Genomic DNA, 25,926 nt, shown 5'->3' with positions numbered 1-25,926 from the left:
TTGAATTGTTCTGGTCTGAATGTAGGGAATAAGCCATTACCTAAGAAGAAAAAACAGCAGAAGAGCTCTTTTGGTACTGACAATATTACAAATTCCCAGAACAACAGTAATGTGGCTCACCGCATATTGTCAGCCAGGCTCCGCAAAGTTAAAGAGACGAAAAATGAAGTGTGTGTTCTGAAGAATAAACTAGAGGCATCCAATATGGAAAATCAGCTCTTGAAGCGCCTTCAGTATCGACATTTGAAAGCAATAAGTAAATATGAAAACGCAGAGACGAACCTGCCTGATCTTATGGCAAAACACTATGATGAAGTGAGAACTCTAAGGGCACTTCTTAGGAAATCTCAGGAGCAGGAGCGCAATGCATCCAGGAGGCTCAGAGAAGTTGAGGCACAGCTGTTAAAGACACAAGATACCTTGCAGGCATTGCAGAAACTTTCTGAAGATAAGAATCTTGCAGAGAGAGGGGAACTTAAAAACAGATTAACAGCCCTTGCAGAAAGTATGGAAGCCAGTGACAAGAGAATTCAGGTAGGATGCAGCATACAAATGCATTTTTAAAATTATGCCAAGGAATATTATATATTGGGATGCTGCTAAGTTTCTATTGAATTGCTCCAACCCGGCTGTTGCATGGGAGCTCCTGTGCTTGAAAGGGCTTTCCTATTTACTCTAGGGATGGAGGTAACTCAGTGCACACATCAGTATCATGCACCTGACATTCTGTGACAACTGAAGCAAATAGGGAGGCTGCTCTAGCAGAATTTTCAAGTGTGTAACTGCACACATGGAGTGTAAGAACGGGGACAGTTTATTTAAAGTCATGTTTTACTGTGAAACATATGTGAATTATATTTCAGATTCTTTCCATTGCAACATGCTGTGTCCAGCATTCAGGGATCTGAATGACTAGAAATTCTTACATGAAGAATTATCCCGAAATGATTTTAGTTTAGGGTGGTCCTCTTATGGGGCTCAGTGAGGTGGTCACATCAGACGTGATGTATGTATGTGGTGGGGGGAGGGTGCCTCCCATCCATCCCCTGGGATGGCTTATTCCATGTGGGCACTGCCAGCTGACACCATTGCTCCTGCAGTGGTTTCTCCATCTTCATTCTCTGTCCTCTTCCTAGAAAGAAGACAAGAGTGAAGCCAGCCTCTGCAGCAGCTAATGCAAGAAGGCTGCCAGCAGCTTCTTTTTCTCACTCAACATCTCTTTCAGAGCCTGCCCCGCACCCCTTTTATTTCATTCATTCATTCATTCATTCAATTTATATATCAGTCTTCCTAAAGTGGCTCAGGGAGGTTTCCATTAAAAAAAAAGCATAATAAAATAATTTTAAAAAATTAAAGCACTTAAACCAGATTAAAACTCATTAAAATTAAAACTATATATCATTACAAGCCAGGCTACAGAGTTGGGTCTTTAAGGCTCTCCCAAAGGCCTCCAAGGAAGATAATCCTCTTATATCTACTGGGAGTATGCTCCACAACCTAGGGGTGACAACTGAGAAGGCCTGATCCCAGGTTGCCACCCTCCTGATGATCTTAATAACTGTGGGGATCTTATAGAGAAAGGTGCTCTTTCAGGTAACCCGGACCTAAGGGCTTCAAAGGTATTAACCAGCACTTTGTACTTTGCCCAGAAACATATTGGCAGCCAGTGCAATTATTTGAGACCAGGCATAATGTGGTCTCTCTGGGATAGCCCAGAGAATTTGATCTTTGCAAACTTTAAAAGGCTGTTATATAATTGAGCAAGGAGGGGCTGGGGCCACGGGGCACCACACACCATTGCCAGGGCAGATGGGGTGACACTTGGCACCTTGCCTCAGGCACCCAAAGACCTTGGGCCTCCCCTGCTTTAGTTTAGATTTCTGCCAGAAACAAACAATTGTTTCTTATATGAGCGTGGCCTTTATTATTGCTGTTGTACAGACAGGAAACTGAGATTAAACTTGCAGTTGTAGGCATGCGTATTTAAAAACAAAGCCCACTGAAATCAGTGGGATTTACTTCTGAGGATAGAAGTTATAGTTGGGGTGATAATGGCTTTAGGTAAACCAGTCTAGGACCAAACTAAATGTGATTTTTGTGTGTGTGTGCCAAAAATTAGTTGCTGGGGAAGGGATTTGTTATAAATTAGATCTAAGGTGTGTGGTGGGTAGAGGAAGTTTAACACTTTCCCCATGGATTGATTCCCTAATTTAAATCCCCTCTTATTCTGAAGCTGCTATTACCCGTGGAGGGGAAAGGTTATGGGCACAGTGACAGACATATTGCACAATGTTATACATGTGGTGGAATGTAAGATTTTTGCAGCTGTGCAAGAGCACAAAAACTGCACAGAGTTGCATGACAGTGCAGCCAGGATATAATGGCTGCACTGTCATGCAACTCTGCTTGTGCAACAGCGCTCTTGTACAGCTGCGCAAACCTTATGTTCCACTGCATACACAATGCTGTGCAGTACGTCAGCCAATGGCAGCAAGTAGGGCAGTGCCAGATTTAGGCACAAGCTAAGTAAGCTACAGCTTAGGGCCTCACATTATGAGGGGCCTTTCAGAAGGCCCCCCAAATGACAAAAATCCACATTTTACCTAATTGGTTGAAAAATAAGATTAGGAATTGAGACCTCTGGTTTATAAATAAAACATAAAATAACAGCTGCATATAAATCCTACCTAGTGTAATACCCTTTATGTTATGCAAGTCTCTGATAGCACAAGCTAGGGGTTCTAACACCCATTTTTAAAAAGAGGAGATAGAGGACATCCCTGACATGTGCCCCGTTCTAGCCTAATTAAAGGGGATAATAGGTGATGACTCATGAATAGGGAGACCTGTATACAATAGTAACCCAAGTCAAAAAACTTGGGGGAAATCCAAATTTGATCAAAGCAAGTTTCAAAACCCATAATTGGTTGAAAAAGAAAGGAGAAAGCAGGGGGAAGACTCTAAAACAGATATCATCATTCTGATAAGACCAAAATACACATACTGGAGGCCCTCATTTTCTGTGGGTTTGTTTTCCACAGTTTTGCTTATTCATGGTTGACAAATATATATATATATTCGGTCTCGTTTTCCACGGTATATGGTTTCAGCAATTCATGGTTTTTATGGACTTGGGTTTTTTTTAGTTTCACTTTCAGCATGTGCTTTATATTGTTGTGGTTTGGGGAGGAGCTTTGTGGGTTGTAGAGGAGTTGATGGAAGAGTCTGGAGTGCTGGTGTGTCATTTTTGAGAAGTTTGGAGTTTCTTGTTCTTTGGATTGTGTGTGTGTGTGTGGTTTTTTGTGGGGTTTTTTGAGCTGCTGCTCAAGGTAAGTCTAGGTCATCTTTGGGATTGTTCCTTGGGGTATATGTGTATGTGTGTGTGCTTTGTACAGTACTGTATTGGACATTATAGTTCAGTACTGTACTGTACTGTGCCTCATAATGACCATTGGTCATCTAGCTCCAGTACTTTATTGATTGCACAGACTGGCGGCAGCTTCTCTAAGGCTGCAGGCAGGAATTTCTCTCAGCCCTGTCTGGAGATGCCAAGGAGGGAGTTGGAACCTTCTGCATGGGAAGTACTCTTCCCAGAGCAGCCTCATCCCTAAGGGGAGTATCTTACAGTGCTCACATGTAGTCTCCCATCAAATGCAAACCAGGGTGGATCCTCTGAGCAAAGGGGACTTGCAGTGGGGTGATGCAACCATTTGGAGTGGGGGGACTTGCAGTGGGTGACACACTTGCAGTGGGGTGACACTCCTCTGATTTGTGATGATTTTCTACCAACCAAGGAAGAGACTTTCTAAAGCAGAAACAAAGATTAAGTTGATTTGGTGGGTGATTACTGCAGTAGCTTGAGAGTTGGGGGGCTAGAGCAGCCAAGATACAGTGCTGTATTCCTCACTTGGTTCTGCCCCCCCCCCGGTGATTTTGCATGATTTGAGGGATGTATAAATTTTCCAAGGAATTTTACCTCCAGATTCCCATAGGCTCAACTGCCCGCCCCCCGGGTTTTGCCATTCACTGTAGTAGCCGGGAACTTAACCCTCATGGAAAACGAGACCCTACTGCATGGCTACACAATTATTTATTATATTGAGTTTATAAATCTGAGCAGAAATAACTGTAAATTATATTGAAATCTTATTGGACCATGGCTCAATTTAGACCAATGCCCACTATCATGGTAAGAGACAGTGAGGCGGGTCTCACGATCAGTGAGACCTGCCTCAAGAGGGTTAGCGGGGAGAGCGGGTGTAGCCTGCTCTCCCTGCAAACGAGCAGAGAGGCAGCCCTGAGTGGCCAGATCGGCCGTCCACACGACTGCTGGCTTCGTTACGGAGCCGGTGGGGGCTGGGGAGATTGGGGGCCACATGGCTCCCAGAAGCTCCAGCATGCCCTGCACGAGCATGCTGGAGAGACCCCCGAGCTGGGAGGCTGCTTTTAAGCCTCCCGGTCAGGGGTCTACTTATGAGTTGCCACAGCGTGGACCCACACCACGGCAACACACGATTGAAATGCCCAGGTTAGCGGAGCACTTGCTCCGCTAACCTCAGCTAAGGGGAGGGGCATTTTAGCAGGTTACCCACTTTGGTGAGACCGGGCGCAGCTACGAGCCCAGTGGTTCTCACGGTCATACAAAATCGGGCTAGGCTCCCTTAGCCCGATTTTGTATGACCGTGAGAATAGCCTCCCTGTTTGCATCTTCAGACTAACACTGCTGTTAACTGTGAGCAGTGTGGCATGGGGGGTGAGGGATGAGTGACACACCAGGGTGGGACTTCCAACCCATTTTGTAATATTATGGAGCTTTTTAAGCTCACCATAGTTTAGGGCCTCAGCATGTCTTAATCCAGCCATGAAGTAGGGAGGACAATTTGGATTGGCACCACAGATAAGACTCCCCCCTCTGAAGCTCTAATCTAAATCAGGCTCTGGCTAGTTTCTGAAAAAGAAAAAGACATTGGGAGTTCAATCATGAAACACTCATGCCATGTCTAGTTTGACCCTCAGTGATCCCAAGTGGCCCACCTCTCCTTTCTGTCATAATGGTACTCACTGTCTGTTTTTAAATGTTAAATTCTGATTCAAAGTGTGATACAAAGGGTTGTTATCATAGAATAGGAATGTTCATCTTTTAATAAGAATGGGAATATTCATCTTTCCAAAATTATTAAAATTTACAGTTCCTATTATGGTAATTCTGTCTTTTTACATTCAATATTGTATGATTGTAAATTGTCAGTAAGCAAGTGTATAGTCATACATGTAATATCTTTAGGGCCTAGAAAGGCAGCTGCAGTTGAACAATACATCGTTTAGTCATCAGTTAGCAGTTGAAAAGAAAAACACTGTTGAAGCTCGGACAATCACCACAAAGTTGCAAATGGAAATCAAGTTACTTAACCAAAAAATTAAGGTATTTAAGGCTTAAACTATATCTTTTACTGTAGAAGAGCTGTATGTTCATTAAACTCTAATGCAGATAACAGATTGAAATGCAGGTAACTCTGAAATTGTAGCGGATACTTATATATGCCATTCTTCAATGAATCTGCATAACCAAAAGGTGGTTATGCAGATAACTTCCAAATGTGGCTCAGGGCAGTTTACATTAAAATAAATATACATAACAATTAAAATTAAAAAACCAATTAAAAGCAGATCAAAATTACAATTAAAACTACATAACTTTAGAACTAAAGGTAAAGTTGTGCCTTTGAGTCGGTGTCGACTCCTGGCGACCACAGAGCCATGTGGTTTTCTTTGGTAGAATACAGGAGGGGTTTACCATTGCTTCCTCCCATGCAGTGTGAGATGATGCTTTTCAGCATCTTCCTATATCGCTGCTGCCTGATATAGGTGTTGCCCATAATCTGGGAAACATACCAGCAGGGATTCAAACCAGCAATCTCTTGCTCCCTAGGCAAGTTACTTCTGTGCTGCGCCATTAGGTGGCTAAGAACTAAGAACATTAGAACTAGATATCATTAAAAGCCAGGCTAAAAAAAGGGGTGTGTGTCTGTCTTTAATGGTCTCCTGAAGGCCTCCAAGGAAGTCAGTCCTCTTATATCCACGGGGAGCATGTTCCACAACCTGGGGTTACAACAGAGAAGGTCCTATCTCAGGTCACCACCAGATGAACTGGTGGAACCCAAAGACAGACCACTCCTGATGATCTCAATGAGCAGTGGGGATCTTGTAGAGAAAGGTGTTCCCTCAGGAAACATGGACCTCAGCCATTCAGGGCTTTAAAGGTAATAACCAGCACCTTGTTGCATTGGCAGCCAATGCAACTGTGAGAACCGGCATAATGTGTTTTCTCTGGGATACCCCAGAGACCAATCTGGCTGCTACGTTTTTAAACTAATTGAAGTTTCCAAACTACATACAAAGGCAGCCCTGCATAGAGCACACTTCAGTAGTCCAATCTGGAAGTTACCAGCTAGTGCACCACTGTTTTCTGGTCTTTCTCCTCAAGAAATAGGCAGAGTTGTGGAATCAGTGGCAGCTGCTAAAAAGTGTTCCTGGCCACAGCCTCAACCTGAGGCACCAGGAAGAGATCCGGGTCCAAGAGTACTCTCAACCTAATCCAGAACAGGAAGTTCTATCCCGCCTTGGAGATTATGACCCCCAACAATTAGTACCTCCGTCTTGCTTGGATTTAGCTTCAGTTTATTATCCCTCATCCAGCCCATTACTGCCTGTAGACAGGCATTTTAGGGGCTAGTGCCATTTCCTGATGTTGATGAGAAGGAGAAATAGATTTGGGTGTCATCAGCATATTGATAACACCAAGCACCAAATCCACTGATGACCTCACCCCACGGTTTCATATAGATGTTAAAAAGTATTGGCAACAGAGTGGAGCCCCGGGGGCTCCATTTAATAGCTCCCGTTTTGAAGAGCAACTGTCACCAAGCGCCACCATCTGAAATTTACCTGAGGCATAGGAGCAGAACCACTGTAAAACAGTGCCTTCTATCCCCAAATCCCACAGGCAATCTAGAAGGGTACCATGGTCAATGGTATCGAAAGTTGCTGAGCGATCCAAAAGAACTGTCACACTCCCTCTGTCAATTCCATGGTGAAGGCAATCTATAAGGCCAACCAAGGTCGTCTCAACCCCATAGGCTGCTCTAAAGCCATTTTGAAATGGATCTAGATAATCAGTTTTCTCCAAGACTGCTTGGAGCTGGTCAGCAACCACCCTTTCAGTCATCTTACTCAACCATGGGAGGTTGGCGACTGGCCTATAATTATCCATCTCCAGAGGTTCCAGAGTGGGCTTCTTAAGAAGAGGTCTGACCACTGCCTCCTTGAGACAATATAGCATCTTGCCCTCCCTCAGTGAAGTATTAATTATATCAACCAGATCAGCTTGAACAACCTCCCTGCAAGATGAAATCAGCCATGTTGGGCAAGGATCCAAGGAACAGGTGGTAGATGCTACCATTCCAAGCAGCTTGTCCACATCCTCAGTAGTCAAACTGAAACTGATCTAATCTAATCTTGCAAGAGGGATTGCCAGACACCCCCCTAACTGGACCTGCAGAAATATCAGCCCGAATGCTTTTATCTGCAAATAACGTATTTAATGTATCACAGTGAGACATTGAGGCTATTCATACAATTGCAGAAAATCGGGCTAGCCTCCGCTAGCCCAATTTTCTGCAACTGTGAGAACCATCGGTCTCGGCTGCGAGCCTGGTGGTTCTTGAGCGGGTAACCTGCTCAAGTAGCCCGCCCCTAAAACCGGGTTTGCGGAGCAAGTGCTCCGCAAACCTGGGTGTTTTTTATTGTGAGTAGCTGTGGTGCAGCTCCGTGCCGTGGTTACTCACAAGTAGACCTCCGGCAGGAGGCTGAAAAGCAGCCTCTCGGCTCGGGGGTCTCCCCAGTATGCCTCCCCACTCGCGCAGGGCATACTGGAGCTTGCAGGGGCCACGCAGCCCCCAAACTCCCCAGCCCCCACCAGCTCCATCACAGAGCCGGCGATCGTGTGGGTGGCCAATCTGGCCGCCCAGGGCTCCCGCCCCGCTGAGCTCCCTAAACCGGGTCTCACTGATCATGAGACCCGGCTCAGTTTCCTGAAGCAAACTTGAAACAGTAAACCCCTAACAATCCGGAAAAGCTCTACTGGACAAGATCTTGCAAATGCAATACGCTCAGAATAAAATCGCTTCCTTGCTGCATGTATTGCCACAACATATACCTTTTGATGGGCTCTATGCTGTGTCTTATCAAATTCAAGTTGAGTCCTCCTCTGTTTGTGCTCTGATTGTCTACCGTGCTGCTTCAGCTTCTGTAGCTCTTCCATATACCATGCAGCCAATTTTGAAGTGGTCAGAGTGGACGCTTAGGGGCGATTGTGTCTACTGCCCTGGAAAGTTCCCTGTTCCAACTATCCACCAGAGCATCAACAGAATCACTGACAGAACCAACTCCTAAACCCTCCAAGGCCTTTTGGAATCCTACTGGGTTGAACAGCCTTCCTGCATGGACCATTCTATAGGTCCACCACCTCTGCAGATGTCAGACGTGACTGTGAAACCAACCTTAATCAGGAAATGATCTATCCATGACAATGGGGAGACTACAGGAGACTCCACCCATGGAATACCCATCTTATCAGAGGGAAATACCAAATACAGTGTGTGATCAGCAACATGTGTAGGTCCTAGGACTGATTGGGATAAGCCCATAGTTGTCATAGCTACTATGAACTCCTAAGCAGCACCAGACAAGCCAGTCCCAAAGTGGACGTTGAAATCACCCAGCACCAAAAGCCTGGGTGACTCCAAGACCAAGTCTGCCAGCTCAGTTAGGGAGTCTGTTAGGCAGCAGGGTGGACGGTACACCAACAGAATCCCCAGTCTATCCCAAGTCCCCAGCCTAAGGTACACACTCTCAATATAAATCAATTCTCTCACAGGGATCCTGGTAAGGGAGATGTTATTCTTATAGAACACAGCAACTCCACCCCACACACTTCCCCATACCTGCTCAGCAACAGAGTGCCCTGGGGGAAGAAGTTGGGCCCACACAGGACCACTAGCCTCTCCCAACCAGTCTCAGTTATACAAGCCAGGTTGGCTCCTACAGTTGAGGCAGACAGTCTTTCTTGGTTCCACCCATGAGTTATTTGTGCTCTCCAGCCCTGTAGATAGGGAGATGGCAGTTACTCCAACTGAGCTGGCAAGGGAGAGCGGGACCGACAGAGTTGCCATTGCCAAGGCGACAAAGCCATCCACACAGAACTTCTGCAACCAGGCGATCTTGAGAGAAGAGGGGATTTCTCATGACAGGAGTTCCTCTCCCTGGGAAATCTGCAGAAACTATTAAACCCTATTTAGTGAGCCATTTTTTGGGTTTGGATTCAGTTTGACTCTCTTCTTCCATCCGCAGTTATGGAACAATTACTATTCTAGTTATGATAGAGCTGGAATGAAATTTGGCAACATTTATTAAATACAACTTAAAATAAACTTCAGCATTCAGAATTTTGGATTTTTGAATATGAGGTTTAGCCTCTAAATTCAAAAGTTGAGTACTTTTGGTTTTGGAGAGGCAGTTCCTTGACTAATTGCTTGCTGTCAGCTCTCAAATATTTAATGCCATAAGCTGTCAACTATCAAATACTGTCACAATTTATTGATTCATAATTAAATGTAAAGGCTGCTTTTTGATCATATGTTCTCAAAATAGCCTTGAACAATAAATGACATACAAGAATCAGTGTAGTACGGGACTCTGGGAGAAATGGCGTCGTGACCAGTAGCTCTGGCGGATCCTCCGCCAAGAACTGCACTAACTTTTGGAGTAATAGACTAGTTATCAATCAGGAAGATTGATCACAGAGGAAAAATGGAGCTGTCACTTGAGAGCAGACTGGTGTAAACATACAAGGTATAAATGCCTTGAAATCGAAACAGAAATAAATCATGAAACACCAGACGAACTCAGGAGAGACTTTCCATGAGCTTCCCACCCGAAGAGAAGAGAGCAATAACACCTGCTTTTTAGCGACTGCCTTTCCCAGCTTTAATTCCTGTAATTTTCTTCTGCCGTTCCCTCTCTGTTCTCACTCTCCAAACTTCAAGATCATCAAGGTACTTTTTTTTCCTTTTTCCTGAACTGAGGATTCATGTTACTTCTATCAAAGAAATCACTGACCAGAACAACATAGAAGACTCAGCTTTCAGTTAACTACAGCACTTACTATTAAGAGCCCCTGGTGGTGCAGTGGTAAAACTGCCGCCCTGTAACCAGAAGGTTACAAGTTCAATCCTGACCAGGGGCTCAAGGTTGACTCAGCCTTCCATCCTTCCGAGGTCAGTAAAATGAGTACCCAGAATGTTGGGGGCAATATGCTAAAAATCATTGTAAACCGCTTAGAGAGCTCCGGCTATAGAGCGGTATATAAATGTAAGTGCTATTGCTATTGCTATTGCTACTATTAAGGATTTACAACTTAGGCAACCTTCGAGTTATCTAACTCTTTGAAATGGGCCTGATTTTTTTACTTTAGTTAAACAAGAGGACAAATAATCAAAATGCAGGCTTAAGGTTTGTTTGTTAATAACTAATTTGCTAATCTTTAATTTTGTTAGACATTTCTGAAAGGATCTACATATTTCTAAAAGAATGATCCTTTTCCTCTTTTCCCTTTTCTTTCCTTTTGTTACCACCTTTTATATATTCTTTTAAAAATATGTATCTATGAATTGGTAGTGGAGTAATGAGACAATGTTTAACATTTTAATATGTTTTTTTCTGTTTTGGCAAGGATTAACATTCTATTATAACGGACAGTGAACAATTTACTATATCTCACTGGATTAACAATGCTCAACATTTTATTACAATTTATTGGCATTGTTGTTGGATGACTATCATTTATGGATTACTCATGGATTATTCAAGCCCTTAATTGTTTAAACTATCTGAGGATTCTGCTGTCAAATTCCTACTAAAATTTCCAACTGAAACTGGATTTTGGCAATGTGGCAATGATTAACACTTTATTAAATTTTACCAGATTAACAATGATTAACATTTTTTACAATCTAAGGATGTTTTTTTGGATGACCATCTTTAATGGAATATTGAAACCTTTAACCGTCTTAACCAGGCTATTTGAAGATTCTGATGTTAAACTTTATTAAAGTTATTAACCGAATGGAACAGGACTGGGGTCTCAGTTTTAGTCATTGACATTATGTTGCTTAAGGACTTACAACTTAAATAATTTTGGAGTAAAGAACACCATTTAATACTATATGATGGTTACAGAAGGCTATTATTTAAGTCGGATTGGATTTCTTTTCTTTCCCTTTTTTGCATAGCATGGTAAAGAAGAAGCTTTCTCGGCTGTAAGAGTTTTGGCTTCCTATCTCTCATGCAGAACATCTGCAGGCTATCCTGAGAAAGCTGTCAGCTCCTCCGGATGGCATACTCTTATCTGTTCTGGAGTTCAAATTAACCATTATTTGCCTCTGGAAAGAAGAGGAACCTTTAATATGTTAATCATCAGATACTAATGGACTTTTGGTCTTTAGACCCGCCTATTAATTCAGAACTATAGTTTTAGAAATTTAAAGCATTTTTAATTGACTTGGGATTGGAAATTTGCGTATGGTTAAATCTTTATAAAACGTGTTAACCTCCTAGAAAGGCCATGAAGACTCTGCCTGGATAAACGACAATATTTATAGCTTTCAAGTACGATTGAGGATTTACAACCTAAGCAATCTTCGAGTAAGGACCATTGCAATCAGTCTCAGGAGCATGGTTTATTGCTTTGAATGGGTTTATGAGACTGTTAAACAATTAGTGAAGAGCTACATCTATCCATGAGTACTTTTTCCCTTATCTTGAAGCAGAAAATTTGGTTCCAGTTGGTTTTCGTAAAGGACTTGAGAAAGCTGAAGCCTCCCAAGGCAGCATATTTTAATTTGCCAGAGGACAGTGGGGGTTATGTTAATTGTTTCCTCTCCCCTTCGGAAAAATAGTTCGTGTTATTTTAATTGTCAGGTAATAACGGACATGCGTTAATCTGGACTTTAGTGCCTGATATTAGATGGGGAACTATACTGTTAGGTAAATTCCTGTATTAACTCTTGCATTCCCTGTAAATATTACTTGGTAACTCATTATTCAGGAATTCTACATTACCAAAGTATAGTCAAGCCCAAGTATTCCCTTGTTTATTCTGCTTGGTACTACTGTTAAGAGGGAATTCGGTTTGGGCCTATTTTTCAATTTGAAGGAAACTCCTTTGTGAAGTTGCTTTTTGAAGATCATACATGTATTGAACATTATTATTCCCTGTGAAATTGCTTGGTGGTAAACAAAATAGGGAATTTAAGTAGGGATTAACATGTCTGTTAAAATGATGTCTTATAACCAATTTTTTCTCTCAGTTATGGGAGAGCTTAATAATATCTCCTCACAAATAGACAGTATAACTGCAAAATTATCTTTTCAACAGGAGGGGTTTCAGACCAAATCAGAGGCTAGATCTCAGATGACTTCTAGTAAGACAATGCAATCTGAACAACATAAGGCTTCATCACAGGATTGTTGCACTGATAAACAAACGTCTGAGGATCTGCATGTTACTCTATCAGACCTTGGAAATGACTATATGATGGGATTCATGGGAAAGATAACATATTTAATCTTCGATACAGCTAAATGTTTCACAAACTCATTCAAGTACAGATGGGTTTTACCTGCCTGGCATTACCCCTTCTCTGAAGTTAAAAAGATTTGGATACATATGTTTTTAGATTCAAAATAAGTCTTAACTGCATTATCTTCTCTCTTTTTAGTTTTCACTGGATTACTAATTGGAGTAGCTCATTGACAAAGTCTTTGATAATTTTATGTTATGGCTTCTTCCTGTTTCTGCATCTTATTATTTTTATTTAGTTTAATAGCATTACCAACTGGCCTGGTTCATTGATGATAAAAGGCTCACCCCCTCCACTATTCCATTATAGATTATTAGCTTACTAGTTTTCCTTTGTCTAGTAGGAAATAAGTTTTTTATATTTACTAATCTGAACATCTTTGTTATTTTTCTGGTATTTTCTATTTCCATCTTAGTTTGCCTTGATGCAATCATTCAATACTTTTTGAGAGATATTATGTTAGGTACCTGAATGATATAAAAACCAATGAGATTCAGGTTTAATTTGAAGCTCATAACTGACAGAGTTGCCATTTTTTCATCACCATACCTTTTCCCTTGGATTTTGTTTAAAAAGGACTTTTGGTCGGATTAGACAACTCTGATGATAAGATTGTACTTTATTTGTGGATAAGTTTGCTAAACAAGTATGCAAAACTGTTTTTATTCATGGATGTTGTAAGTTTGGAGATGCATCCTTTTATTTGATCCTATATTAATTTCATTTTTTCTCTCTCACCTTTGTATCTTTAAAACCAATTTTTGTATTTGTATCTTTAAAACCAATAAAATATAATTAGAAAAAAATCAATGCAGTACAATTAAAAAGAAAATCAGTCCATAAATTTAAAACTGAGATTGCAGCTAGACAAGATAAGACATCAGCTCAGATCTCAAAAACCTTGTTGAAACAGTTGAGTTTTAACTATCTCTCTGCCTCAACAGCCCTGACCAACCTACCTTGGGAAGGAGTTCCACAATATGGAAACCACCCCAGAAAGCCACAACGAAAGTTGTTGAAATGAAAACATCCACTAACATATTAATTTGCCATTTTACAACTGTCAAATGCCATTTTACAACTGTTCAATACTGGGGCTAAGTTAAATAGTTATTTTTCAATTTTTGCTCTGGAAACTAACTTTGTGGTGAAGCTGAATTTTTAGTAAGAAACTTGTGCAAAGAACTAGGGCCTTCAAGGCCATTTGACGCATGGAGTCATTGGGCAAATCTTAGGAGCATTTGTTGGAGAGGATTCTCAGCTGATAGAACCCAAGGAAGCTCTGCAGTCTTTCAATGGAATGAGCTCTGTTTAGCCAAATAACTTGAGAGACATCATGCAAAAATATTTGGCTATTTTGGATAAACAAATGTGTGATTTATATATTAATAAAACACAATGACACTATACATATAGCAAGTTCAGCTAATCAAAATTTATAAATAATTGAGATGTATGTAACAAATTATACTGTTACATACATCTCAGTGTCTTTTAAAGGTTTTAATACTATACTTTTGTAGGAAAAAGAACGAGAACTTGGAATAAGAAACATCTATGCAAACCGACTGCTTAAAGGTCAAAAGGACAAAGGTGACACAGAGTCTCCCCCAAAAGGTAGCATAATGAATTGATATTTTGACAAATGTAATTTTTTAAATATTTTCATGTCTCAAGTCTTTGGAACTAGAAAAACAATGTTAGGAAATGTTATATTGACTTTAAAAAATTACCATAGTGTCTGATGTGTCTAACAGATTTTTAGCCTTAGAACAGGATTGCCCTTTCTTGCATTATCTTGGGCAGGTGGGGGAATAAAAGTGACAAATGTTTAAACCAATCCTATGCATATTCATTCAAAAAAGTCCCACTAAGTTCAAGGGGGATTATTGCCAAGTAAGTGTGCTTACAATTACAGCTCTAGGTGCTCATGCCACCCTGCCTATAGATGAGCAACATGGTGATTGTTGGACTATGAAATTTAGGGGTAGCACTATCACAGCACTGACCAGGAAAGAAGTAAACGGCTAGATTTATTCCAGGTTTCCCCTTCTGTCCCACCTAACCAGATGATTAGCATTGCATTGATGCTGCTTCCTCTACAGTAGCAGGGTTGAACAGTGCTGATTTACAGTAAACAAGCAACTAACTGAGCAATAAATTATCCCAGGAAGTTTTGTATTAAATACATCTCAAATTATTTTATAGCTTTTTCATAGACTTCACAGTTTTGAGAACAAAGTGTTGAGGGTGGCATAGTGTCAGAATTAAATTAGATCAATTAAGTTAGTGCAAAAGTAGAATTGTCATACTCTTTGTTTGAATCTAGGCCACACAGTATACATCTAGTTGTATAGCTCCCCTTAGTCTTCAGTCTAAGAAAAGTGACAGATATTTCTTCTGATTAAGTTGTTCAGATAAGCCTGCATTTGTTGCAACAGCAGCAGATTAGGAAGCCATAATATAGCGTCAGTAAAGTGTGCCCCTTGGTGACCACAGAGCCCTGTGATTTTATTTGGTAGAATACAGGAGAGGACACCTATATCGGGCAGCAGCGATATAGGAAGATGCTGAAAGGCATCATCTCATCCCTTGCGGGAGATGGCAGTGGTAAACCCCTCCTGTATTCTGTGAAGAAAACCACATGGCTCTGTGGTTGCCAGGAGTCAGCACTGACCTGATGGCACAACTTTACCTGTTTAATGTAGCTCCAACCTTTTTCGTTGTATACAGAAGAGTACCTGTTTACAAAACCAGTGTTTGCATTTCCCCCCGATATGCTCTTTTGCCAGACTGATTAAATACATGAAGGCAACATCATTTGAATGTTTTTAATTATGAACAGATTTTTGTATTGTGGGTCGCCATACCAAACAGTAGGGATGTGCACGGAACTGTGGAGCTGCGATCCGGCACTGGTGTGGGGGGCTCTTTAAGGGTGGGGGAGGGTGTACTTACCACCCCCCACCGCTGTGTTTCCCCCACCGTCGCATTCATTTTGAAAAGCTTTTGGGGCGGCAGGATACCTCCCTGCCGCCCCTTCCCCCAGTTGTCGGCAAAAGGCTTCAAAAAGCCTTTTGTGCGCACACATGTCACGTGAGCATGTCACGTCTCCGTGTCACGTGCACGTCACAGAGACGTGACGTGCGCACGCTCAAAAGGCTTTTTGAAGCCTTTTGCCGACGACTGGGGAAAGGAGCGGCAGGGATTTATCCTGCCGCCCCAAAAGCTTTTCAAAACGAACGCGCTGGCGGGGGAAATGCGGCGGCGGGGGGGGGGTAAGTACACCCTCCCCCAAGAGCCCCCCCCACCAGTGCCAGACCGCCAGACCACCCTCATGTCCAGAGGCCTTCAGAATGGCCTCCGGACCGGTCCGGGCTCATCCCTACCAAACAGGCTGTTGTAAGGCACCAAATGCCATAACCATCAGCCTGATCCGTTTGCATGTGAGTGGGGTGTTCAGAGATCTGTGAATGGTGCAGAAGGCTGCATACCTGTTGCAGCTCTCATGGAATCCTTTCTCTCCCCACTCTATTGAGTAGGGTGACTACAGTTCAGGGTCTACCCATCACTGACCTCTTGCTTATCAGTTTATGATGGGAAATTCATAGATCTATGGATCTGGGCACATATCTACATAACGAATGCCTACCTCTGAGAATTAGTGATTGAAATTAGTGGGATACTTCTGAGTAAACATGGATGGGATCAGACTGCACAGCAATGATAACTTGAATCTCATGTCCCCGCCGCCGCCAAAAAAATCCTTGTTAGTTTTACTTCCTCTGTCTCTTCATAGATATTAATGTGAACAAATCAATACAAGTAGATATGAGTTTTGACCTAGAAGCAATGGCCCCACTTCAAAAGCATGAGACCGAGAAAAGTACAGTTTTAAAAAAGGTATGGCAGATCTGAATAAAGTTGTCTTCATAGCTCTCAACCACTGCTTGTACATAAGCTTTGTTTTCTCCATTATTCTCTCTTGTTTCATCCTGTAGCCAGCACATCCTTCTCTAACAATCCTCCAATTTTCTGCAACTTTTTACAGCTATACTGTAAAAATAATGTATTTGTGTTCTCCCTATTGCTAAATAAATGAAATTTGTTCCAGTTTCCAAGTTTTAGTTTAGGTGAATGCAAGCCTTAATTGTGGTAAGGACATATAGCTATAGATAACTTGTAACATATATATAACCTGTACAAGTCTAGGTTTAACAGAAGAATTCTAAAGATGTTTCAAGATCACCACGATCAACTTTTGCACAATGCTGCTAACACCCAATGAAGAAACCTGATAAATCCTCTGTATCATATATTATGAGCTTGTTTATATATTATCCTCTGCTCTAGAAAAGACATCTTTTTCAAGATGACAGTTGCTTGCTTTGTAGCACCATTAAAAACCCGGAGATCTTATTGCCTTGCACAGTTATTTAAATACTGCTTTCAAAAGCAGACCAACCATTCCCAAAGCAATTTGCATTGCAAAAGCAGTGAGGATATGGTTCCCTAGATATGTGCCGAAAGACTCATATTCTAAAGAGAAACACAGAGATACAAGCAACAGCCTCTGGAAGGACACTATGCTAGGCTGAATAGGGACAGTTGCTCTCCCTGCTAAATATGACAGCTATCACCTTAAAAGGTGCTTCCCTCTCTAGTTAGCCAGGGCTAGCAGTTCTCCTTCACAATGCTCCTATATTTGACAGTGATACACAAGAGAAACGGTAGGCTTTTCCCCACATACAGTAGCCTTTGTCCAGTCATGGACTGTGACCCTTCTACAGGCCACACCAAAGTTCTCAGCGTTTGGCTGAGATGTGCCTCTGACTCTTTCTCCTGCTTTTATGTGCATCGTGAGTGGGTCTTCGGTGAAAGCTATGCGCCCCTTGGATTCTTTCTGATATATATTCAGTAAAATATCTCCAGTTTAAGATGAGAGTTAAGATGGAATTACATTTTCATTCGTGCTCTAAAAAGCATGGAAATTCTAAGTTAAGGTTCCCATCTTAACTTCAGTGCCATAGAAGCTGTAAAGACTTTGTACAGTCTTGTAATCATGCTGGCTTTAGAAATGAAGCTCCATGCACCCACTTTGCCTTGGTCCTTCCCCAACATTGGGCTAGGGACGGATGCATCCAGGCAGACAATCAACAGGTTCCGCTTCCCCAATCACTTCTTAGATATGCCCCAGATTAATTTTTGCCTGATGCATCTCTACAAGGCACAGTACTACCCCAAAAGGCCACCTATTTAGCTGAAGTCCTAAAATAATTGGCAATAGATTAAATAGGCTGTTTCAGTCATAGAAACTTGTCCTGGCTAACACCAGACAGTGAACTGCCATTCTATATTAATCTTGGAGAAGTTCAAATAGAATATATTTTAGATTATGGAGGCTCAGTAGGTCAGGATTTGAGAACTACTGCCTGAAAGAACTGAGATGGAAGTGAAAATGATATTCTTAGAAATATTTAATAATCCCTTATTATAGATATTAAAAACTAAAGGTACATATATGGGTATTTTACCTTTTCGATTACATTTTAGGAGATGACAACCAAAGCTATAAATTCAAAAAACAAATCATATAATGCACCTGAAGACATGAAACTGAAGACAGATATTCCTCAAACTGAAAAGTTACTAATGCAAGAACTTTCAAGTAGAACATGCACAGGTATCTTAAAGAGTATTTCAGATTTGATATGGAGAGAGAGAGAACAAATAAACTTTACTGTAAATAAGGTTTGAACATTCAGCCATTGTGGGCCATTATGTGATGTCCAATACCATAACAATACCATGGTGTAGTGACCAGGCTCCCCTCCCTCTAAAGAGTTAACAGGAATTGAACCCTTGTCTTGACTGACAGGCTGGTGAACTCCAGGGCTCAACCAGTCAGTATGCCAGGTGGGTGCAAATGTGCACCTAGGTAATTTTGGAACCTGGACACTCAGAAGAATGTAAGAGTATAAAACATGTATATTTATTCAAATATGCATTAGCAGAAATATTGCAACATGCAACTCAACATATTCCCATCTAACATTTCTTTCCCCACTCTGAACTCTGTCTCTAAAGCAGAGGTCACGCTTGGCTGCCTGGTGTAGGTCACAGTCACGCTCGGCCACCCAGCGCAGCAGGACTACCACACCTTCCAGGACAGACTAATGAGGATTTGGGAGCTCCTAGAGGGTGTGGAGGCCCTGAATTTTGGCCTGTAAGTCCAGAGCAAAGAGCAACTCTGAGTGGGTGGGACCTAGAGAGCTGTTGCTGGGAATTCTGGGAATAAGAAAGGAAGGAAGTTCTCTGCTGGAGGAGCGCAGGAGAACATGCTGCAATGGAGTTTTGCTGCAATCCTTGTAAAACAGGATTGCAGGAGGCTTGATTCTCATCAGGAGCTTGGTGAGTTCAAGGAAAAAGGAAGCCAAGGCTAGTGGCTTCAGACCTTTAGGGCAGGAAAAAGTGTGTTAGTCAGATTTTGTGTGTGTTAGTCAGACTTTGTTTGTGTGCTTTTCATTCCTAAATATCTGTTATTTGCAATTAAGTAACTAAATTTTAAAGTGTGCTGCCCGAGCATCATTTGGGGTGCTTTTGAAGTATTCTTTTGAACACTAAGTATTTTAAGTGTATCTAAAAGCTAAAAGTCTCAGATGGAACTAGTCTGTAGTAATTGAATAAAAGTCCCCCCGCCTTTGTTCTTTACCTTTTGCAAGCTTCCAAGGGTGGTTATTGACCCAGAAGGAAGAGGGGGGATTTCTCTGGTGCAAAATGTGGCTCGAGAGTTTGGGCAAACTAACAATTAATAATTTGCTCCACATGCAGGCAAAACACACGGGAAGGGAAGGTTTTATTCTTATCTATTAGCAAGGGGAAGCAGATTTTTGTATTTGCCTAATACATGTTACCGAGGGACCTTGGACTATAGCACTCAATCTAATGGTCCAGTTCTAGGCAAATCTTAGAGTGCTTGGTGGGAGCAGGAACCTACCAGAGATTCTGGGTTTCCCCGGAACCTGTTTCTTAACTTCTGGGTCTTGAAAGTTACAGAGTTTTAAACCAGCCAGTCTGCATCTCAGAGCACAGGACAGGGATGATTCAGCACTAAAGTCTTCCATGTGCTGCAGAACTGGTTTAGACCAGGCAGGGAGATTATCCATTAGCCTGGCCTGAGTCAGGAAAGGAATGTTTCGCTACCCACAATCTTCTACACATGGTATATTGGTAAAGTTGTCCTATATCCTACCAGCAAGGATTCTATATGATGTTCATTTTTCTTATGCACAGAAAGCTTTGAACTCCTGTACAAAAGAGCTGCAGATTTAATTGTATATTAACCCTCTGTTCTTTTAATCCTAGGCTAAGTTTCTGAGAGTTGATTTATATGTTAACTTCTTAAAGAAGAAATGTACGGAGTTAAGTCACTGCGATTTGGGAGAAGGCTCTCTTGTTCTAGAGGTCAATAAAGTTATTGGCAATAGCAAGAAACTCTTCCTTCCACACAGAGAAGCAGTTTTGTAACTGCTATTGCTTCTCCCTAAGTGAACAAATTGGTATACTACCGCTACAAATATTTATATACTGCTTTCCAACCAAAGTTCTCAAAGCAGTTTATATAGAAAAACAAATAAATGAGATGGTTCCTTGACCCCAAAAGGGCTCACAATCTAAAAGAAGCATAAGGTAGAGATGCTGTGCTGGGGACAGTTGCTCTGACTTTGCTAAATACCAGAGAGAATCACCACTTTACAATTACCCCTCTTTGTGGGATATACTCCCCCAATCCTTGGGCAGCTGATTTTAGTTGAGTGTGCTAACTATGTTTAAGAACAGTTGTCACTATATAGATGTGCCTTCAGTGTGTTTTCATTCTCTCTGTCTAAACACACAGATCATTCTATAAGCTTCTCATTGTCTGTTTTCTTAATTTGGAAATTAAGGATTTTTACTATTGAATGAATATTCCTTTGCAGAGCTATTAAGGGAAGAAATACATCTCAGTGTAGAACAACAATTCAAGTGTAAAAACCTAGAAAGACAGAAAAAAAGGAGAGATGGACAAGGGATAAACTTGCTGAAGGAAGAGTTTGAGAAATTAAGGACAGCACGATCATTTCAGCCTACACATGATGTACTGCAAAAAGAGAATACTCTGGAGGAAACTACAGTGGAAAAGCAAGAAAATAAAGAAAACAAGAGAAGTGGAGAGCCAAAAGAAGTGATTCATGATAAACTAGCAATACTAACACAAAGACACAAAACTCCATCTAAATTAAAGAAACAGTATGTATTTACAGAAGCCATTGAAAATTTACATCAGGGATTTCCCTCATCAGGTCCAACATCCAACAAAAACTGCAATAGTAGACAGGTGAATAGTTACCAGAGTGAAATAGCTGAGTTTAAGGCAGGAAATGCAATCAGTGCTTATGAACCATCATTTGGCAGGGTTACCAAAACAAGGCAAAATGATACTTTGGTACATGTTGAAGATCATATACCCACAGTATCTATGGAGAAAAAAAACACTCTTATGGAGGAACTCTTTGGTCCGAGCTGCATCTTAAAAGACAGTCATCCAAACTCCCACTTGAAAGAGGTGGTTAGGGGAAAAAAAACTCTGCAGAGTGAAAGGATTTCATACATCAATGATAGTTTGCAGTGTGGTGATTCCAAACAAGCCCAAATAAAGGTTTTCCATGCAATGACCTCCTTGGAAGACCTCAAGTAATTAATTCATACATTTCTAGCAACTTTCATAAAGTTATCTTTATTTCTTAAAACATATATCTATTGAAAAGCAATGTATTACCTTCTGTATATTTTTTCAAATGACTCTAGAATAGTTTAAATGACTCACTCATTCCTAGAATGGTTGATATTCTTTTGTTGGAAAACATGCATCTAAGATGTACTATCAGCTTATACTGTACTTAATAATGAAACACACATCAGTGTATTGCAGTGCATTTTAATGAATCTAAAACGATAGAACAAATGACAGCCGTACTTGCAAAAAAAGAGAAGAAGCCCCAAAGACTGTAAAATAGGGATATACATTCAAAAATATATTGAATGGGTACCCATGGTAAAAATTATTGCAAGTGTCAGTAAATGCCTATTTGCAGTTGTAAAGCAAAGCACTACCCAGCTTTGTTTACCGACCCCAGTCTGCAAAACCTCTAAAATGAATAAAGGAATTAAAAGTATTCACATACTTACAGTTATAAAAGTGATTCATAATGGCTGGATTAAATCTAATCTAGATTAGAGTCTAATCTGGATTAGACTCCAGATTGGGCATTTTAATTACAGAAAATACTGTGTGGGATTTGCACTATTATGTATAGACATAATGAAAGTCCACAAAATATTTCAGAAGAGTTCAGAAATCTTGAAGCCATATTAATAAAATAACCACAGTTTACAGCTAAAATTCTGAAACTAACAAGGCTAGTAGGAGAAAGGAAATACTGCAAACCAACACTTCTATTTCATTAATCCCAAACTCGACAGTCTTTAGACTGCAATGGCAAGTTCACCTGCCCTGTCCAAATCATCCAGTACAGTGGGGTACATTGGATGTATAAATCTGTGTTATAATTGGGCTATGCACATTGTTTTCTACTGTTGTACTAGCATCCAAAACTATATGGGGTACAATAAAATTCCATACAGTACAATAAAAACTCTTTTTCCAAGCATCAAACATTCAAGCAGTATTAAATATTGTGCTACCCACAACTTTGTTCTTTTTATTTTTCACTTTTGAACACAAAATAATAATTAGTACAAAAAAGAGTGTTGGGCATGTAACAAATGCAAAGTTTCAGCACCCCATCTATCCCTCAGGGCTGGTTCTAGAATTTTGGGGGCCTGCTGCAAAATTAGGTTTGGGGGCCCCATTACAGCCAATCTCCTTTTGGCTAAGAGTGCAAAGGTTGTCAGCACCTTGATCCCTCAGCTGTTCCTCTGCTTCAGCTAAGTTGGCAACAATCTAGAACAAAAGAAAAAGAACAGCAGCCTCCAAGCAACTTATCCTATCCTCATTTTCATTTGCCTCATTTTCATTGCATGGGTCATCCAATGAAGCTGATTGGCAGTAGATTTAAAAAGGAGAAATGGAAGGACTTTTTCACTCTGTGTATCATTAATCTAAGGCATTCAGTGTGCAGAACATATGCTTTGCATTCAGGAGGTCCTAGGTTCAATTTCTAGCTTCAAGATTCTTGGGTAAGCAGATCTGGGGAGGAGCTCCAAGAGCTGCTGCCAGTCAGAGTAGCAATACTGGGCTAGGTAGATCAAAGTCCTGACTCAGTGCAAGGCAGCTTCCTAGTCCAGGGAAAACTTATGGGATAGAGCCCCTGCTTTCCACACCAAAAGTACTCCAGCTCTCCACAGCTGGCGCCATCCTTGGCTGCTCTGTGGCTCCTGCCTCTCCTCCTCTCTCAGTATCGGCAGAGGGCCAGCCTGTCCGAAATCCCATCTTGCAAAGAGTACAGCTTCTGAGACACTCACTCAGTCTCTCCCCCCCACGCTCTATTGCTGTTCTTCTGCACAGACTGCAGCCCACCATGAGGCCCCCCAAAATGCTGTGTCCCCCCCACAGTTGCAGAATGCTTAAACTGGCCCTGCTGCCCTTAACAAGAGTCCAGTCCTATTGTCAATATGTACCAAGAGTGCCCAGGATCAAGCAAGTTGTGTTAACAACACAATTGTGATATTCTGTCAAGAGCAGATACAGGCCCAAGAACCAGTGCAAAAGGAACAGAGCCAGGAGAGTACTTGGGTAACACCTACAGGCGAGGAAGCAGCAGGATTAGGCCAACTATTATCCTCTTCCATACTTTGGAACCTAAAAGCCTTTTAGTAATGACAGAACAAATTTGGCCAAAACCTATGCAGCACATATGTGCCAAGAGCTGTTTGGGGAAATCTATATAGTAAAGAGCTTAGATCCTGCCTATCAGACACAGGTTACTACAAAAGCACAAGCAGTCACTGTTTGTATTAGTTCACATTGCTTTGACAGTACAATCAGGCCGCACCATGTTCAAGCATCACCTTTGCTGAATGTGTGCTTTCAAACCTTTTCAGTATCCTGCATAAAGAGCTAAATGGTGTAATGGAAGGTTGAAATGAATTGTTTAATATGAACCAAAGTCTGTGGACATTATCCATAGTTATGTCACATGGATTTCAATAGTGTTACAGCATGTGTAGAGATATTGCCTATTTATTTAATTTATATACCGCTTGACTCCAAAGGCTCTAGGTGGTTCACAAAAACCTAAGAAAAAAACATCAAACTCTTAAAAACAGCAATTTGAAAAATGGAAAACATTCAGAGATTACTAATAACATTGCTATCTAATAACAATTAGATAACAATGCATATAAATCCTTACCTTTTGCAGATTTTATTATTTTAAAAGCTTTACAAAGCTTTATGATGAACTATTGAGAGCGCTGGGTATGTTTAGCTTGTTGAAAAGATGCTAAGGGGAGATGTGGTAGCCATCTTCAGATATAGGAAGGGCTCTTAGAAGAAAGAAAGGAATTGCTTTTTGTTACTACTGAGAGCAGGACTGTAATTTCAATGAGTTGAAATTACAAGGAAGCAGAATTAGGTTAGACATTAGGAAGAGTTTTCTAACTCTAAGAGCTGTTTGACAGTGGCGTGGTCTGCATCATGTAGTGGTAGGCTCTTCTTCTACAGAAGTTTTCAGACAGAAGCTGAAAGAATGCCATGAGTGACTTCAGTTACCTACTCACATAGACTGGGCAAATTCATGTGTGGGTATTGACAGAGAGGCCACATTTCTAGACAAGCTAAATGACTGTGCCTTAGAACAGTTGGTCACGGAATGAACCAGAAAGAAAGTGACCCTGGACTTAATCCTGAGTGGTGCACAGTAGGGATGTGCACAGAGCCGCAGTGCGGAGGCTCCAAGGCAGCAGAGGTGTGTGCCGGCATGGGCTTGGAGACTTCACATCATATCCGGACAACGGGGCGGCAGGGAAGTACGCTGCCACCCTGTTGGGGTTGGAAAGAAACAGATGCTGGTGGGAGGGGTAAGTGCACCCTCCCCCACTCTTAAAGTTAGACACCCCCCGCTGTCGTACCAGTTTGGAGGCCCATAAAGGGCCTCCAAGCCGGTTCTGTGCACATCCCTAGTACACAGGACTTGGTGCAAGATGTCAGAGTTGTAGAACCACTGAGGAACAGTGACCATAGTGTGATCCAATTCAGCTTATATGTGAGTGTAGCATTGCCAAACAAGTCCAAGACAGATGTGTTGGACTTCAGAAGAGGAAATTTCTCAAAAATGAGGAAAGCTGAAAGGAAAAGTCAGGAGGATCAAATCACTCCAGAAAGCATGGAACTTAGTTAAAACCACAATAATGGTAGTGTTTTGGGCAGTAGACGTGTGTGTGTGTATAAAATATTATTTATATATGTATATATAATGTATATATGAAATATACATATACATACACACCAAAAGGAGGAAAGGTACCACCAGGTTCAGGAGGATGCCAGCATGGCTGACAAACAGTGAGGGAAGCTATAAAAGGGAAGACGACTTCCTTCAGAAAATGGAAGTCCTACCCAAACGGAGATACTGCACGGTAGGAGGCAACAGTAAACTCCTCCTACCAAAGACAACCACAGGGCTCTGTGGTCGCCAGGAGTCGACACCAACTCGACAGCACACTTTACCTTTATCCAAATGAAGAGAACAGAGAGGAACATAAAATCTGGCAAAAGAAATTCAAGCAGACAACAAAGGATGAAAAAAGAGAATTTGAGGAGCATATAGCTAAAAGTGTCAAGGGGAATAACAAAAACTTCTTTAATTATATCAAAAGCAAAAAACAAACAAACCAACAAAAACCCCTGCCAGGGAGGTGGTTGGAACGTTAGATGATGATATGAAAGGTGGTATTAAGGAAGATAAGCTGGAGGAGTTCTTTTCAGAGGATATTGACCTCACACTTTGGAACTGAGCTTCTTAGGCTAGGAGGCTAAAGAACTGGGGTAATTTGAGGTGACAAGAGATGATAATTTGAGGTGACAAGGAGAGGAGAGCTGGTCTTGTAGCAAGCATGACTTAGCTAAGCATGGTCTGCCCTGGTTGCATTTGAATGGGAGACTTGATGTGTGAGCACTGCAAGATATTCCCCTCAGGGGATGAAGCCACTCTAGGAAGAGCAGTGG

The 25,926-nt window shown here is 41.4% G+C and overlaps 1 protein-coding gene across 2 annotated transcripts in view; it reads left to right on the top strand.

The window, feature by feature from the left end:
- Positions 1-22,413, top strand: part of LCA5L (lebercilin LCA5 like) — a 28,309-nt gene extending 5,896 nt beyond the window's left edge. Inside the window, exons 3-8 of one of the 2 annotated variants that reach the window (XM_053310487.1) lie at positions 26-534; positions 5,285-5,422; positions 14,222-14,315; positions 16,498-16,601; positions 18,252-18,381; positions 20,678-22,413. In XM_053310487.1, the coding sequence (XP_053166462.1) occupies positions 26-534; positions 5,285-5,422; positions 14,222-14,315; positions 16,498-16,601; positions 18,252-18,381; positions 20,678-21,435 (1,733 nt within the window). In that variant the 3' untranslated portion in view covers positions 21,436-22,413. The remainder of the gene's footprint in view (positions 1-25; positions 535-5,284; positions 5,423-14,221; positions 14,316-16,497; positions 16,602-18,251; positions 18,382-20,677) is intronic. The other variant, XM_053310488.1, reaches the window with a different exon arrangement.
- The last annotated feature ends 3,513 nt before the right edge of the window (positions 22,414-25,926 follow it).

Source organism: Hemicordylus capensis, chromosome 3 (assembly GCF_027244095.1).
Source record: "Hemicordylus capensis ecotype Gifberg chromosome 3, rHemCap1.1.pri, whole genome shotgun sequence".
NCBI classification, from domain to species: domain Eukaryota; kingdom Metazoa; phylum Chordata; class Lepidosauria; order Squamata; family Cordylidae; genus Hemicordylus; species Hemicordylus capensis.
The sequence above is the reverse complement of the archived record's forward strand: the minus strand, read 5'-3'. Positions and strand labels throughout refer to the sequence as shown.